This window comes from Thermobia domestica, chromosome 17 (assembly GCF_964235325.1).
Source record: "Thermobia domestica chromosome 17, izTheDome1.hap1.1, whole genome shotgun sequence".
In the NCBI taxonomy this organism is placed as follows: domain Eukaryota; kingdom Metazoa; phylum Arthropoda; class Insecta; order Zygentoma; family Lepismatidae; genus Thermobia; species Thermobia domestica.
Window position 1 is genome coordinate 17,772,477 of NC_137470.1, and position 16,006 is coordinate 17,788,482.

General features: G+C 38.0%; 1 protein-coding gene across 1 annotated transcript in view; it reads left to right on the forward strand.

The window, feature by feature from the left end:
• Positions 1-16,006, forward strand: part of LOC145674663 (uncharacterized) — a 583,703-nt gene that overhangs the window by 312,468 nt on the left and 255,229 nt on the right. The window contains exon 3 of the mRNA XM_081744885.1: positions 1,707-1,799. Within this exon, the coding sequence (XP_081601011.1) occupies positions 1,707-1,799 (93 nt within the window). The remainder of the gene's footprint in view (positions 1-1,706; positions 1,800-16,006) is intronic.

The window sequence follows — 16,006 nt, forward strand, 5'->3', positions numbered from 1 at the left end:
GGATCATCAGACAAGTCAAAACGTCCTCCTCGAAAGCGGCAAAACCATTTCTATGCTGTTCTTTCAGCAATTGCTTCATTCCCATACACTGCACAAATTGTTCTCACAGCTTCTGCTGCACTGGATCCTTGGTTAAAGTCGAAGAGTAAAAGGTGACGGAAATGATCACTTTTCTCAACTTGACATTCCGTATTAGTTTGTCTGAAATATATACGATAATACGTTCACAATCCAGAAAACCTGTGTTTCACAACACACAAATTCCAAAGTACAGTAAAACAACGGAATAACGACAAAAAATCGCTTCACGCCGCATTGTTGCCAACCCGAAAGAAAACCGCACGAACTTATGCATGGACCCATTAGAAAATATAAAATAAGTGTCATAATTGCTATAATTGCTATAGCAGGCTCAGCTGGGTGGGTCATATGGTCGGAATGAAAGAAAGCAGGAACAGTTTCAAAGTTTTACCTGGAAGTCCAATCGGAAAACGTCCATTACAAAGACCTAGGCGCAGATGGGAGGACAATATTAAAATGGATCTCGAAGAAATAGGAATACAAACTAGAAACTGGATCCAATTGACAAAAGATAGAAATCTGGAAAGCTTTTATGAATCTGGCATTGAACCTCTGGGTTCCATACGCAACAGAGTTAGTTAGTATTGATATAATGATCGCGATGAGTCGTGAAGCCTGACCTAGATCTACCAATTTCAGCACCCAACAGAACGCGAGGGTGTGCCCCGGTCGTCAACCCGCATCCATGAAGTTTTGTCAGTGTCATCTTTCGCGCTATACGAAGAACATCTCCCGAATGTAATGTTGTCGGATTGCCGCTAAGTTTCGCTTTGTTGTTACTGTTGTTGCCGTTTTATATTTTTGCAATTGTTATTGTTACAGTTTAATTCGAATAATCATTCATATTCGTGTTATAGTTCTTTTAAGTCCTGTTTCTTTTGTCGCTTGTTCCCGATCTCTTTTAAAGTTGGCAATATTGTTGGTGCATTTCTGCTGTTTAAGAGGCCTCATCCCGGCGAAATTAAAATACCGCTAATTTTACAGTAATTATGTGGTATCTTCCAATAGATAAAAGATAATCGAAATATGGAACAAGAGCGCCCTAGAAAATATTATTTTGCATGAGGTACCGTTATCACAAGTCACCTAGTGGCTTTCCGTTTTCAGCCGTTTAGAAACGCGAAAATAAATGCCGATATTCAAAATGGCTGGAAATCAAAAGCAGATAAGTGAGTCGTGATAACGGTATCTCATGTAAAATGATATTGGCTAGGGCGCTCTTGTTCCACATTTCGATTATTTTTTATCTATTGGAAGATATCACATAATTACTGTAAAATTAGCGGTATTTTAATTTCGCTGGGATGAAGAATCTTAAGTTTTCTCAAATGTGCGCTCGGAAAGCTGCTCCTCGAATCGTACCTAATTTTTCCGATGCATCACACGTGAGACAAAGCAGTTTTATGATTGTTGTAGGGCCCAGGGTTCACGAGTCATCACGCTCACTATAGTACTTCGAGAAAACCCTTCGACGAAACCCACCACCACAAGCCCACCCGCTGGTACCGAAAGGTGAGCACTTAACCAGTAAACATTATGCTGGATAAAATGTAATTTTTCTTTGAATGTCTGTTTTGTATGTGGCAAACCTATGTTAATTTTTACTTGTCTTCTTTTACTTCTAGTACGAATTCAAGGCGAAGGGGATTAAAAAGAAAAAAGTGACAATTGAAGTATCAGTAGATGGCGTCAGAGTCACCTTAAGGAAAAAGAAAAAGGTAAGATAACCTATTTTCATTATAGGAATGAAATGAATTTAATTTGATTATTGAAATGACATAAAATCGGATTTAGTTACAGAAAAGGATGAAATCTATGCTAACTACAGGGTGGCCCAAAAGTAGGTATACACTCCCGTACTGATCAGCTTACTGTATTTCATATCATTCCTTACTGTTATCAAACAGGTAGACAAAGTTTCTTTATTATTTGTTCTTAACGTCTTTTTACTTATAACTTAAGCCCTGAACAGTCGAAGCAAATAAATTCATAAACTACAATATTATACTTGATCAATGCAGGGGCGTATACCTACTTTTGGGCCACCCTGTATATAAGTGAAATAATATCTAAGTTCAATGCCGAAATAGACTAAAACAAACGTAAGATCATTTTAGGTATGGAATACTGTCGAAGTTGATTAGAGGTACGAGATAAAAGAAACATTTACTATAGGAATGACATAAAAGTTAAGTTGATTATATCTCGAAATGAAATAAAAATAATTCAGTTTTACCACAGGAGCGAGATCAAATAACATTTAAGTTCATAATAGAAATGAAATTAAAATATAAGTTGATTACCTGTAGGTACGAGATAAAGTCTAATTTGATTATATGTGGAAACAAAACAAAATTTAATTTGAAGTATAGAAATGAACAAAATAAAGTGTAGATTGATTGTAGGAATGGGAGAATGACAAAGATGATAAAATGTATTTGATCGTTGGAATTGGATAAAATAAAATTTGAAGTGATTGTGACATTGCAAAAAAGATGTAAAATGACTATAAGAAACGTTGATTAAGAGTAAGGTAAAGAAAAACACGCGTACTTTAAATACACAGGGTGTTGCAAAAATGTGTCAGAGTCATCACATCAAAATAAGAATAAAAGTTCATATGGACCTGTGCACAAAGGCGGGTAGTTTCTGAGTTATGGGTCGGTAGTTCGCAGGGTGCCGAAAACGCGAAACAAGTGAACTTTAAAAGCTCATAGCTCCACTACTATGGAACCTATCGTACTCGGGTCAAGACACACTGAAAAATGGGTATGTGAGTTATGCAAATATTCATGTTTAAGAATGCTCCAGTACTTGCACACCAATTTTTAAAGAGGTAGGTGGAGAGTGATCAAGTACTCCCAAACAGCCTCTCTATAAAAATGATTGTGCAAGTATTGAAAGTTCTAAAAGATGTATATTTCGATAGTTCACATACCTCAATGATGTCTTGACGCAACTACTATAGGTCCCATAGTAGTGGGGCTATGAAATTTTAAGTTTCACTTATTTCCCCTTTTCGGTACGCTGTAACTTCAAAACTGTCCACTTTTCAGCACAGGTCCATATGAATGTTTTTTTCTTATTTTGATTTGAGAAATCTGTTCCCAAAATATTGTGATACATTTATATAACACCCTGTAGATACAAAGCAAGAAAGATATATCTTGAATAGGGGTGCGGTGGGTCAGTGATAGAGCGTTCACCTCTGGTGCATGGTGTCCTTGGTTCGATCCTAGCCCACGGTAAGTGAACTTTGTGGTGGACAAACAACGTACCCGTAGGTTTCACCGGGGCTCTCCCGTTTCCTCCCACTTTCTTCATTCCACCAATTCATTCATTTCTCATCATCACCGTCTCCTTTAGCCTAGTGGGCATACCCGTAGGGCGTAAATCATCAAAATTTCATTTCATTTTTTTTATTGGATCAAAAAATCCAATATATTTCAGGCAAAAATTTTCTTGTAGACCTTATATCTCGAGAATTACATATAGTGTAGCCAAAACAACACTAACAATTCACTAAGTATGATGTGCTTATTCCGCCAAAAAATACGAAAACTTGATTTAAGGACCGTTCAAAAGATTTGTGGCTCCACAAAATTCAATATATTTCATACAATCAAACATTTTCTTGTACGCCCCATATTTTCAGAGCTACATATAGTGTAGCCAAAACAAAGTTAACAATGTACTATGTATGATGTGCTTATCCCGTAAAAATACGAAAACCCAATTTAGAGACCATTCAAAAGTTGTATGGCTGCTGATCCGCAACATTCAATATATTTCATTTAATCAAACATTTTCTTGTACGCCCCATAGTTTGATAACTAAATATAGTGTAGCCAAACCAAAACTAACAATTTACTCAGTATGATGTGCTTATTCCGTTAAAAAAAAAAAAAAAAAAAAATGAACACTCGATATTGGGGCCGTTCAAAAATTTTGTGGCTCCTGATCCAAAAAGTTCAATGTATTTCATACAATCAAACATTTTCTTGTCTGCTCCATATTTTCAGAACTACATAAAGTGTACCGTAACAGAAACTAACAATTTACTCAGTATGGTGTGCTTATTGCGTTAAAAAAAAATGAAAGTTGGATTTACGGACTGTTCAAAAATTTTGTGGCTCCTGATCCAAAAAATTCAATATATTTCATTCAATAAAACATTCTCTTGTAGAACTACATCTATTGTAGCCAAAAACGAACTAACACTTAACTCAGTATGATGTGCTTATTGCGTAAAAAAAATAATCGAAAACAAGATTTAGGAGCCGTTGCAAACTTCTGTGGCCCCTGATCGAAAAATTAATTATTGGCCAAGATCACAATCTTTTGATGCATTTTTCGGATCATTCCTAAAATTCTTGACCAAGATCACAATCTTTTGATCCAGTTTTTTTTATTATTATTATTATTCCTAAAATTCTTGTATCTTGAATAATTTGAACAAGATATCATCGGATGAGAACCAGAGGAATGTAACTCCAAAATGAGGTTTTCGTTTCTTCATGTTTGGCATAATTTTTAAAAGCCCCACTTCATGTAAATGGAACGTAACGCCATCTATTCTCCTTGCCGATTATCTGTTGTAATGTAGCTGAATTACCATCTTATTAAAAACACATCTTGATAAGAGAATAATATTTTTGTCCTCGGAGTTGCGTTCCTGTGGTTCTCAGGCGACGATATAATTCCGATAAAAATGTGAAGTTTCATGTTCAAGAAAATGCTTGCTTTGAATGTTGTGATGTACACTCATGTCCAAAATTATTGTTGCATGTCTATAAATATGTTTTTGTAGGAATATAATTTCATAACGAATTCGCCCGGTATTTCTTATAATGGTAGTGTGTGCATTATTGGCAAAGACATGTATGTGGCAAATTTCATGTTAGAATAGTAGTAAATAAGAAAAAAAAAAACGAAAATAAAACTTTTTTGTTCATTTAGCAACATTTTGTTTTACTCATTCTAATTTTCGTATTTATAATTCTTTTCCTATGAAATTTACCACAAATATATATTTCCCGATTATACACATAGTATCAGTATTAAAAGTACCCTGCAAAATCATTATCAAATTTTATTCTTACAAGAAGACAGTTATAGATATGGCACTATCATTTTGGGCATGAGTGTACATAATCTTCCGATACGAGAAAATTGCTTAGATGCGTGTGTGGGAATTGCTATTATTAATAAAAAAGCAAACCGTTTATTGAACTTAATTTTTAAGAACTTAAAAAAATATTCTAGTAAGAATTTTTCAACTTTTTGTGAAACAGCGCTTTTCAACATCTAGAAAGAATTTTCAATTTTATCTGTTGTTATGGGGATAGTCGAAAGTACCACCAGAAGGTTTGAATTTCCAATCAGTTATTTCCAGCTTACGTATGAGTGACATTCGTTTGATGTAGGATTACATCGGAATGGAAACAGGTGTTCTAAAAGTACTTATTGTAGATCAAACGAAAGTGATTAAGAGAAAAAACGACAAAATATTGAATCCCTTTCAACTTCGGAAAGACAGAAAGAGAAGAGAAATTGAACCTCTCATCTGAGGAGAAACAGCATTAGTTTCAAGGTCCAGCGGATCAGTACTGTTTTAGGTAGCTGGGTTCTGTTCGCCAAAGGAAATATTCTGAGGCCTGTCCTAATACGAGACTTCCAATAATTATGCCAGAGGTTGCAAACTAAGTTTTGTCTTTCTACGTAGTAAAACTATACATGGAGAATAATTAAAAACGAATTGACAGAAAATTCGTGTGGTGAAGGGTACTTACATCACAAGGTTATTCAAGTAATCGATAGGTTCCATGGTGGTAGTTACAAGTGGAGATGGCTTTTGAAAAAAAAGAAGAAAGAAAACAATATCACAAAGTTAACACCTTGTAACAAATATTTAGAAGTGTTTGTCAACCGAGGCGGAAGGAGCAGATCGAACGTCTCAGCGGAATACTTATAAAATTGCAACAGAGTATCAGCTGCTCCCGAAATGTACATTTATTTCGTATTTTGTTCCGAGTATAAATATTCCGCTGAGCACTCGGCTCGTTTGAAAATCTCTAGCACATCGGCGACATCTCATGGTATCAGGTAGAAGCAAACGCAGCTAGCGACAACTATTAGCCTGTCTGTGAACTATTGAGAATTAACGTGAGAGAGACAGACTAAGGCGTCTTCCGTTTATAATAAGAATTAAGAATACAAGCTTATATGCATTACGATTACTAGTTTTCCACCTTGAACTTTGAGAAAGTCTTGTGTATCGTCGGTGCTTAAAAGGGATGCTAAACTCCAAGCAGCCAAAAGTAAATATTCTTCTGGTGTCGTGTAAAGAAAGCAGTCTCAAAGTAATGTGAATAAGACGAAGAACGTGTTAAGAAGCTGATATAGTGTGCACAAAAACAAAGTCATGAATAATATTAATCTAGGGAAGGTGAATACATGTATATACTTAGTGCTAACAGAGAAGAAGGAAGTTAAAAAGGTAAAAACTACTCCATACCAAAGTTTTTATTGTTGCAGCTAATATCAAAGAAGTTAAGGGTTGATAAAAGCATAACTGTCATGCTTTACGATTGGTGTATCTGCATAACTATTGACTCACAGAAACAGTAAGAGCCAAAGAGGAGAGGAGGGAGAAAGTGTAGAGAAGTGTTGGTAGTGTACGAGTAGTTATTGGTCAACGAGTGGTGTATCTACATAACCATAGACTCAACGAAACAGTAAGAGCCAAGAAGGAAAGGAGGGAGAAAGGTGTAATGTTGGCAGTGTACGAGTAATCATTGATCAACGAGTGGTGTATCTGCATAACCATCGACTCACAGTGAGAGTAAGAACCAAGACTGAGAGGATGGAGAAAGGTGAAGAGAAGTGTTGGCATTTTGGAAGTTGTCATGGATCCACATGTGGTTTATCTCGGAAACCGTTATCTCCTACGTGTTCAGCATCAAGATAATTTGTTTACAGTTAGTATTTGTATTCACTTTTTTCTGTGCGTTTAGAACGGAAAGACTCCATATTAATAATTTCCGACTGTGACATCAGTCTGTTGCTCACATTCTCGGTAAACTTGTTGAAGGAAGAAAATCAAAGTCAGGAAATTCGGCTTTGATAAGTGTAGTGGTGAGAAGTAAAGACGAACATCAATTTGGTAGTCGAGAGTTTTACAGACGAACTTGCAGTGGATTTGCGACTTCTCATACACTGCCACTATTTGTGTATAAATCCTTCATATGCTCTGCATAAATCTCTCCGTCCTTTTTCCGATCACGGAAAAATGTTCCTAGGCCTTACATCGGCTAGTTGAAAATGAGTCCACTACAACGCCAAGAATGAATTATGTTGAAATTTAGAGTGTCATTTCCAATCGTAGTTGTGTTTGTATTTGCTCTGCATTGTTTCTCACCAGTTTGAACATCTTATAAGTTTGGTAGTCGAAAAACCGATTTCTAGGAAAACAGAAAACCGGTATTTTGTTTTTCTTCAAAACTAGGTTAAGTGCTGTGTCATCGGACAAATTTTTTGTGAAATTTACCTGGTGAACTGGAGAATTTATTTTGGTTTGTGAGGAAGGGTGATTGAAAGGTGAAGGGAATAGTTGAAGTTATGAAAGTGGTTGTCGTTGTTGGTTGTTTTTGATGTTGTAAGCGGCACTGTATGTGGGAGCGGAAGGGACTATTTGGCGGACAGATACATTTGATATGATTTAGTTGCGGGAAAGGCAATGTGGAAATGGCACGTATATTTCCACAAGATTGTACATGATTTTCTACTCGAAACTGGAAAGTTTACACGTCTCCTTTTTGAAGGTGTAACCTTATATAACCTGACCTAACCCAGTATAACCTAAATTAGTACATTTCTTACCTAATTTAGTACATTTTGGTACTTTTTCGATTTTCGTTTGGTCCGGTGATACAGCACTAATGCCTCAAAGCTGGTTCAAGTTTTCATCGAAACCAGTTTCGATCTTCTCAAAAAGAGTGTTCGGTTTTACTGAAAGCAGTATGATTTCAGCCGAAGACGGTATCTGTTTTTATTCTTGTAGTAGTAATTCCCAAACAAGTTAACAACGAAGCGAAAAGTTTTTGGTAGAAAATTTAGCCGGTTTTAAAATGATACGATTTGATAGAAAACCGAAGCTGTGCTTTTAAAAAATAAAATAGTAAACTAAGTTGATAGAAAATTGAATCGGGTTTTTAAACCGGAACCAGTTTGAGATAAAACTAAACCTAGTTTAAACCGGAACTAGTTTGAGAGAAAACTAAACCTTGTTTACTACCGGAACCAGTTTGAGAGAAAACTATACCTGGTTTACTACCGGAACCAGTTTGAGACAAAACTATGCCTGGTGTACTATCAGAACCAGTTTAAGAGAAAGCTAAACCTGGTTTACTACCGGAATCAGTTTGAGAGATAACTAAATCTGGTTTAAACTGGAACCAGTTCGATAGAAAACGGAACTGGTTTTGAAAGGAAGACCGGTTCACGATATAAAATTGTTTTTTAAGCGGGTTTCGTTTTTTATATAGCAGTCGAGAAACCGGTTTTTATCACCATCACTACTCATCTCTTGGGTGGTATTGAAACAACTTGTACAAGTTTACTTTTCTGCCCGCTATCTTATATGTAATATGGAACACTCCTTTCCGCGCTGTTTAATACTCAGGTTTATAAAATAGATTGTGGTTTGTTGCGCTTAGATGCAGAAACTATCGACTTCTTCCAACAAAGGCATTGCTCCCGTAATCATATTACCACAGCAGTCGAAATAAGCCTTTGTACGTAATGCGAAGTTACGGAACATAAAATCCTCCGTCTTGAGAATTCCAAAGCAGCTCTCTCTTCATAAAATATGGAAGCTGTTCTCCACTTCATGAGAGCGGGAAGTGATGTCTCTATAAAAGACATTGGACTCGTTCCCGTCGAGAGTGTTGCCATCTGACGACGAAACTTAGACTCCAATTTCTGTCTCAAGAATAAAAGCACTCATAAAGCACTTAAGAAGAAGAATGGAAAAGAAGAAGAAATGGACGTCTTAGAAAGTTTTGTGGTACTTTCTGGAGTTGGAACTTACATGAAAGATTAACTTGAAGTAGTACTTCTATGTCTTTAGACTAAAGAAGATGTAACGTGTAACAGACGCAAAGGAATTTATGGTGAAAATTTGCTGAAATAATGAAGTGGAAATAAAAGGAATGAGTCGTAAAAGAATACTTGAATGGGTTTCTGTGTGTTTTAATTAGGAGAATTGAATCTACAGTAGTGGATCTAGAACGTAAAAACTACGGAAGAGGCAGCTAGAACCCAGACTATGATAGGTATATCACGATCAGAATTTTGAAAGGAATAGCAACAAGAATTTTAGGAATGATCTCCCCCAAAAAATGGATCAAAAAAGATTGAGATCTTGGCCAATAATTAGTTTTTGGATCAGGGGCCACAAAATTTTTGAACTTCCCCTAAATCGAATTTTCGTATTTTCTAAGCACATAATACTGAGTTATGTGATAGTTTGGATTTGGTTACGATATATGTAATTTTCCAGATATAAAGCGTACAAGAAAATTTTTGTTGGAAATATAGTGGATCTTGGATTAGGGACCAACAAATTTTTGAACGGTCCCTAAATCGGATTTTCGTATTTTCTACAGAATGAGCACATCATACTGAGTTAACCGACAATTTGGTTGATTTGATTTGATTTGATTTGATTTTGAGTTTAATGTCCCTTTCATCAGCGAGGTTATATGAGACGAGACCTACTGATTAACGTGGAATCCGAATCACATGAGCACCCTCCGGGAATCAAACTCGAGTCTCCCAAGCCAAAGGCGCGTACGCTAACCGCTTAGCCATGGAGAAGCTCAACTGATAGTTTAGGTTTGGCTACACTGTATGTAGTTATCCAGATATAAGGCGTACACGTAAAATGTTGCTTGAAATATATATGTACTGTATCTTTTGATCCAAAAATTGTAACAATTAATTTTTGCTTCTCGTACAAAATAAGAGAAAGCAGAAATATTCGTTGCTTTTCGTTTTGGTTTTCTTATATTCTATTACCAGCACCCAGTGACACAACACATAATCGTGATCCATTCAAGAACTAATTCGTCACTTGCCTGTTTTGCAAATTGATTTACAATTTTTCCTACAGAAGTTTCCAAGTTAACTCTCTACTGATGGCAGGGGCGGATTAAAGGAGGGGGCGAGGGGGGCGATCGCCCCCCCCCCCCAAGAGCCCTCAAAAATATTAAAATTACACACACTGCCGCTCGTAGCTTACCACCACACGAACGAAAGTTTGGGATCATTCTTGCATTATTTCAAAACAGGGTTAATTCTTTAAATTCTATTTAAAAATAGTCTCCGTCTAACGATAATTCGAGTCATAATATCAGATAAATCTCAGGAAGAAGGACGATGTTACTTGAGGCCAGTCCATGGCTTGTTCTTTCTCATAAGGAGAGGGATCTTTTTTTGCAAATATTCCTCTCTTTTTGCAACGGGTTTGGGGGGGGGGCTATCGAAGAAACGTGCCTCTCCAAACTCTTGAGATTAAACCTTTGAAGAAATTCGCTACTTTCTACGGTATTTTAGAAACTCACAACAAGGCACAATATCACATTAACGCTCTTGAGGTCGGAAAAGCGTTTCTGAAAAACTACTGGGAACCAGTGAAACCATTCGAGAATCAAATCAACTCGTCAAGAAGACAAGTCATCCAAAATTGCGACAAACTGAAATTAATGTTGGGAAATGTGATATTCCTTGGAAGGCAAGGCATTGCTTTTCAGGGCCACACGGACAAGGGCACCGATATCTCCGTAAATTTGGGGGACCATTCAGATGCAGAATTTATATATATGAGAATTTTAAGACAAATTGCATTCAAATTATGTCAAATATTGTATATTCATAAATACAATAGGGAGGACCACATGAGATTTGGGGGGGCCCGGCCCCCAGGATCGGCGCCCTTGCACAAGGACGGTGCGTGTGAGAATAATTTTACCTCAGATGATGACAGTGCAGAAACTAAGTTCAACGAGGGCAATTTTCGAGAATTGCTCAAATTTAGAATGGCTTGTAGTGACGATCTCTTAAAAAATCACTGGAAGAAAGCATCGAAAAGGACCATTTTTGCCAATAAAACCACACAAAATGCCCTCATTGAGGGTTGGGGATGAGAAATCACGTCTGTAAAATTGTCAGTCGAGTGCGAGAGGATCAGTTTTATTCTATTATGTTTGATGAGACTACGGTCGTTTCGCACACATCTCAGCTATCTTTGATTCTAAGGTACGAACACATGGGTGAAATAAGAGAAGACTGCTTCGGTTTCATTGATCCTTGATCAGCAGAGCTGAAAGGTGAGGAAATTGGTTCGAGCTCGGAATCCGAAGACGCAAAACCGCCCGAACTCTCACTGTCTGGAGGGAAGTTTGGAGAAATTGTTCTATCTTTGCTACGAGACTTCTCACTCGACCCGAAAAACTGCGTTGGTATTGATACAGATGGTTGCGCCGTCACGACCTCTCAAAGTCACCGGGCAGTGCAGGAGATCCAGAAGGAGGCTTCAAACGCGCTGCACTGTTCATATTGCAGTCACCGTCTCAACTTGTCCATCTTCAAGGTCGTCGTCAGTACAGTGCATGAGGAACTGTCTGGGAACAACGAAAGAGATCATTACGTTTTTCACCGCATCGTCAAAACGTAATACTGTTCTTAAGCTTATGGTTAGTGGCCAGTTGGAGACATTGTATGAAACGAGATGAGTTGAACGGATCGACGCGGTGTTACAATTTCACGTGAAATTTCAATAAATAAGTGAGGTTCTACAGTGTGTTCCAAGTGATCCGAGTGAGATACAGCAGCCAAAGCATGGGCACTTTCTTCTGCCATGCACGACAGCGAGTTTATCGTAACTATTACGTGTCTTCAGGGTGTTCTCACGATAACCCTTCCCTCAATCGACTTTTGCAGAAGACAAATTTAGACATGTTCGCAACGTCAGATGCCATTCAGGACACTATCGCAGCATTAAACAAGAAGCGTTCAAACAGCAAAGAATTCAAGGCAACCTTCGAAGCAATATCCAGAATGGTTACCAGTGTCGACGTGCAGATTCAAACTCCTCATCTCACCCAAAGACAAACACATCGTACGAACTTCAGGGCAGATGACACGACATCTTACTACTGAAGAACTGTCTACATTCTGTTGATAGAGTCGGTTGTAGAAGACCTTAAAACTCGTCTTGCGCAGGAAGTTTTAAATGTATACGGACTCAACATTCTATTGCCAACACGCACAACTGACTAAACTCTGAGCAACAACTTCCGCGTTCTAGCAGAAAGATTTTACAAAACTATCGGAACTCAAGAAAAAATGCTGTTTTCCCTCTTTAGTTCTGAATTTGCAATCTGCACTTCTAAATGGAAGAGAATTAAAGAAAAATGTGGAACTCTATCACAGACTGTGTTGGAGGCCTTGACCACCAGCGACGAAGATCTTCACGTGACTATTCGAAAACTGCTGCGCATACTTGTAACCCTGTGTACGGATTTCACGTTAATCAGTAGGTCTCATATAGCCTCGCTGCTGAAAGGGACGTTTAACTCAACAGCAACTCAACTTGTAACTCTGCATTCGAGCGTGGCCAGTGCAGAACGATCTTAATCCACATTGCACCGACTGAAAACGTGGTTGCGATCTCGTTCTGGCGAAAAGCGGCTGAATGGGCCAGCACATTTAAATGTCATAGGGACATTGTCGTAGATAGCGACAGTATTATATCGACAAAATACGCTTTGTGCGGTATTCGCCGAAAAGCGTGTTTTGCGTTGTAACTTGTAAGTTCTTTTGTCCTTTTCTTGAATTCATTTTACTAAAATACAGAAACATTATGAGCGTTCTAAAATATGTTTAACCTGATATTTTTTCTAGCGAAATATTTAGTAAAGCATTGCCACGACCAGACCTGTAGACAGAATGGGCCTTATACTGAATCGTTCTGACGCGTGATTATTGCCATACTAAAGAGTTCGACTAACATATGTTCCCTGCAATAGTAAGGCTTTTAGTATGACGCTAATCATAACTTCAAAATGACTCTGCAGTAGACGCAAAATGATAAGGCGGAATATCTTTTTAGGGGAGGGGGCATTGTGGTGTAAATTCCGTAGCAATTATATCTTTCATCCTCTTTTCCGTTTTACCTTTATTTTTGGGGGGGGATTTTGGGGAACATATCCCACTCTACAATAAAGAGCCCCCCCTAAGACTTTTTGTTTAATCCACCAATGACTGATGGATATTGTGGTTAGGTTGGACTTTGACATTGTGGACCTTAAGTATTGTTTTACATATTGTATATCAGAAAAAAAGCAACAAAAACTATATATAATGTTTCAAAAAATTTCCAGTGAAGATTAAAAGGTAGCGCTTGTTATAAACGTTCAAAAATATATTGTAATGTTTATCTGGGTCGAGACAATGACAGTCCGGGATTGTAGCTCTTCATCTAATTTATTTTATAAAAATATTACAAAATAGTCTTTGTATCTACAAAGGGAATATCTTAAAATCTTCCTTATAACCAGTGAGGTGAAGGAAGGAAAGGATATGTCTTATACGGGAACACTTTAGCTCATAGCAGTCTCCAGGGCGTCTTGCAGTGACTTTAGGATACGGTACTTTTGGTAAACCCCTTAGATCAATGCAGCCTCCAGAGGTTCGGATTGTGGTTAGGAATCTCCTTAGCTCATGGCAGCCTCAAGGGATTTAGGCAAGGTAGTACTCCATCGTCCAGGGCGATCTCAGGAGCAGGTGTAGGTTAAGTGATCAGTGATCAACTAATATTTCCGTCCTCTTCGGGTCCATTTTTATAGGCGATTTCTAGGTTGCTCATTCCTCCTCGGTTGCCGTCGTGCTGGCTTCGTGTCTTCCTGGTTTAATGTATCATCTCCTGTACTGATGCTTGTAAACAATAACACGTGTTGCATGAATAACATGTGCTCACACTGAAAAGTGGGGATCCTTACAGTATAAAAGAAATTAGCTTCAGTTATTTTTGTCATTCAAAAACCTGGGGAGCTGAGTCCCTTGGTCCCGGGTTAAATTCACCATTGTGATGTTAACGTACTAGCAGTCAAGTGATTCTAACTGTGTTTTAGGGTGTCGAATAGAACATTCACATGTTTCGTTTATACAAGAAGTATTTTCAAACTATGTCCGTAAATGAGATAATTTTAGAAATATTATCCGAGAAAACCGACTTTGAGTTGAGTTGAGTTGATTTTAGTTTAGCGTCCCTTTCAGCAGCGAGGCTATGTGAGACGTAGACCTACTGATTAACGTGGAATCCGAACCACATGAGCTCCCGCCGGGAATCGAACCCGGGTCTCCCACGCCAAAGGCGCGTACGCTAACCGCTTAGCCACGGAGGAGCTCAAAACCGACTTTGAACAGTGATTTTCAGTTTTAGAGTATTTGATAGATTTGTTATATACAGTAGCGGATCTACATTGGGGCCAGGGGGCCCCGGCCCCCAATTTTTTGAGCGACAAAATAATTTTTGAAAGTTTATAGTAAGCGTTGCGTTGCCTTTTGTTCTTTCCTGTAAAATTTTTGAAACATTAGATATAATTGTAGTTCCTGTTTTTCTGTTATGCAACGTGTAAAACAACAGTTGAGTTCCACAATATCAACATCCAACCTAGCCATAATATCCATTAGGAGAGAGTTAAGTTCAAAAATTCTTCAGGACTCGTGAAAAATAGTAAACTCATGATAAACCCATGTGGGGGGTAAAAGTGCAGGGGAACGTGAGGTACGCCGTCCTCACACTTCCAGGAAATATTTGTAGCGCCCTCCCACTTTCTAAAAAAATTACAATGGGCAAAGATGGGCACGGGGGACAGCGTGACGTCATGCGTCCCCCTACCTTTCCAGATCCACTTTTACCCCTGTACCCTTGTATATATATACAGTAGTGGATCGAAGGGGGGGCTATAACCCCCCTTGCCGCTCTGGTATATACTGGATAAAATGGACTTCAATCCTGCTTTACACTGGATAAAACGCAAAATATGGTTTAGCCCCTCCCTTGATCATATTCTGCATCCGCCCCTGTATATATATATATATATATATATATATATATATATATATATAATATATATATAAGGGAAAGGCAAAACCGGTTCGATTTTTCGACAAAACCGTTTTCGGTTTTCTCCAAAACTGGTTCACTTTTCACCGAAACTAAAAACCCAAAAACTGTTTTGGAAAACACATAAAACTATTTCTGCGGAAACGGAATCGTTTTCCGGAGAACAACGAAACACTATTCTGGTCAGAAATAAAACAAGTTTTGGAAAAACTGAGACCGGTTTCGATGAAAACCCGAACCGGATTGGAGAAAACAGAGAAACTGGATTCTGTGCCCACCACTAATATACAGGGTTGCCCAAAAGTAGTTATACATTACCGTACTGCATTTTATATCATTTCTTACTGTTATCCATCAGGTAGACTTAATTTCTTTATTATTTGTTGTTAATGTGTGTTTATTTACATCTTAAGCTCGGATGAGCCAAACCAAATATTCCCATAAACTAGAATTTTATACTTGATCAATGCAGCGGTGTATATCTACTTTTGGGCCACCCTATATGTATATAAAAAATACTTGTGCATCAACGCTTATGCCCAGAGTCTACCAGCCAGTTTGTGACAGTTATGGCTTTGGTATGGTGTGTGGTCAGCATGTCGGGTTCCCTCGTTCTTAACGCTGGCTTTCTGGACCGGAGATTGCTACTTCTTTCTTTCAGGTAGCTCCTCAATTGTTCTCACGATGCTGGGTGGACGCTGCAAGGTGTCTTCCAGTTCTGGCTAATTCCGT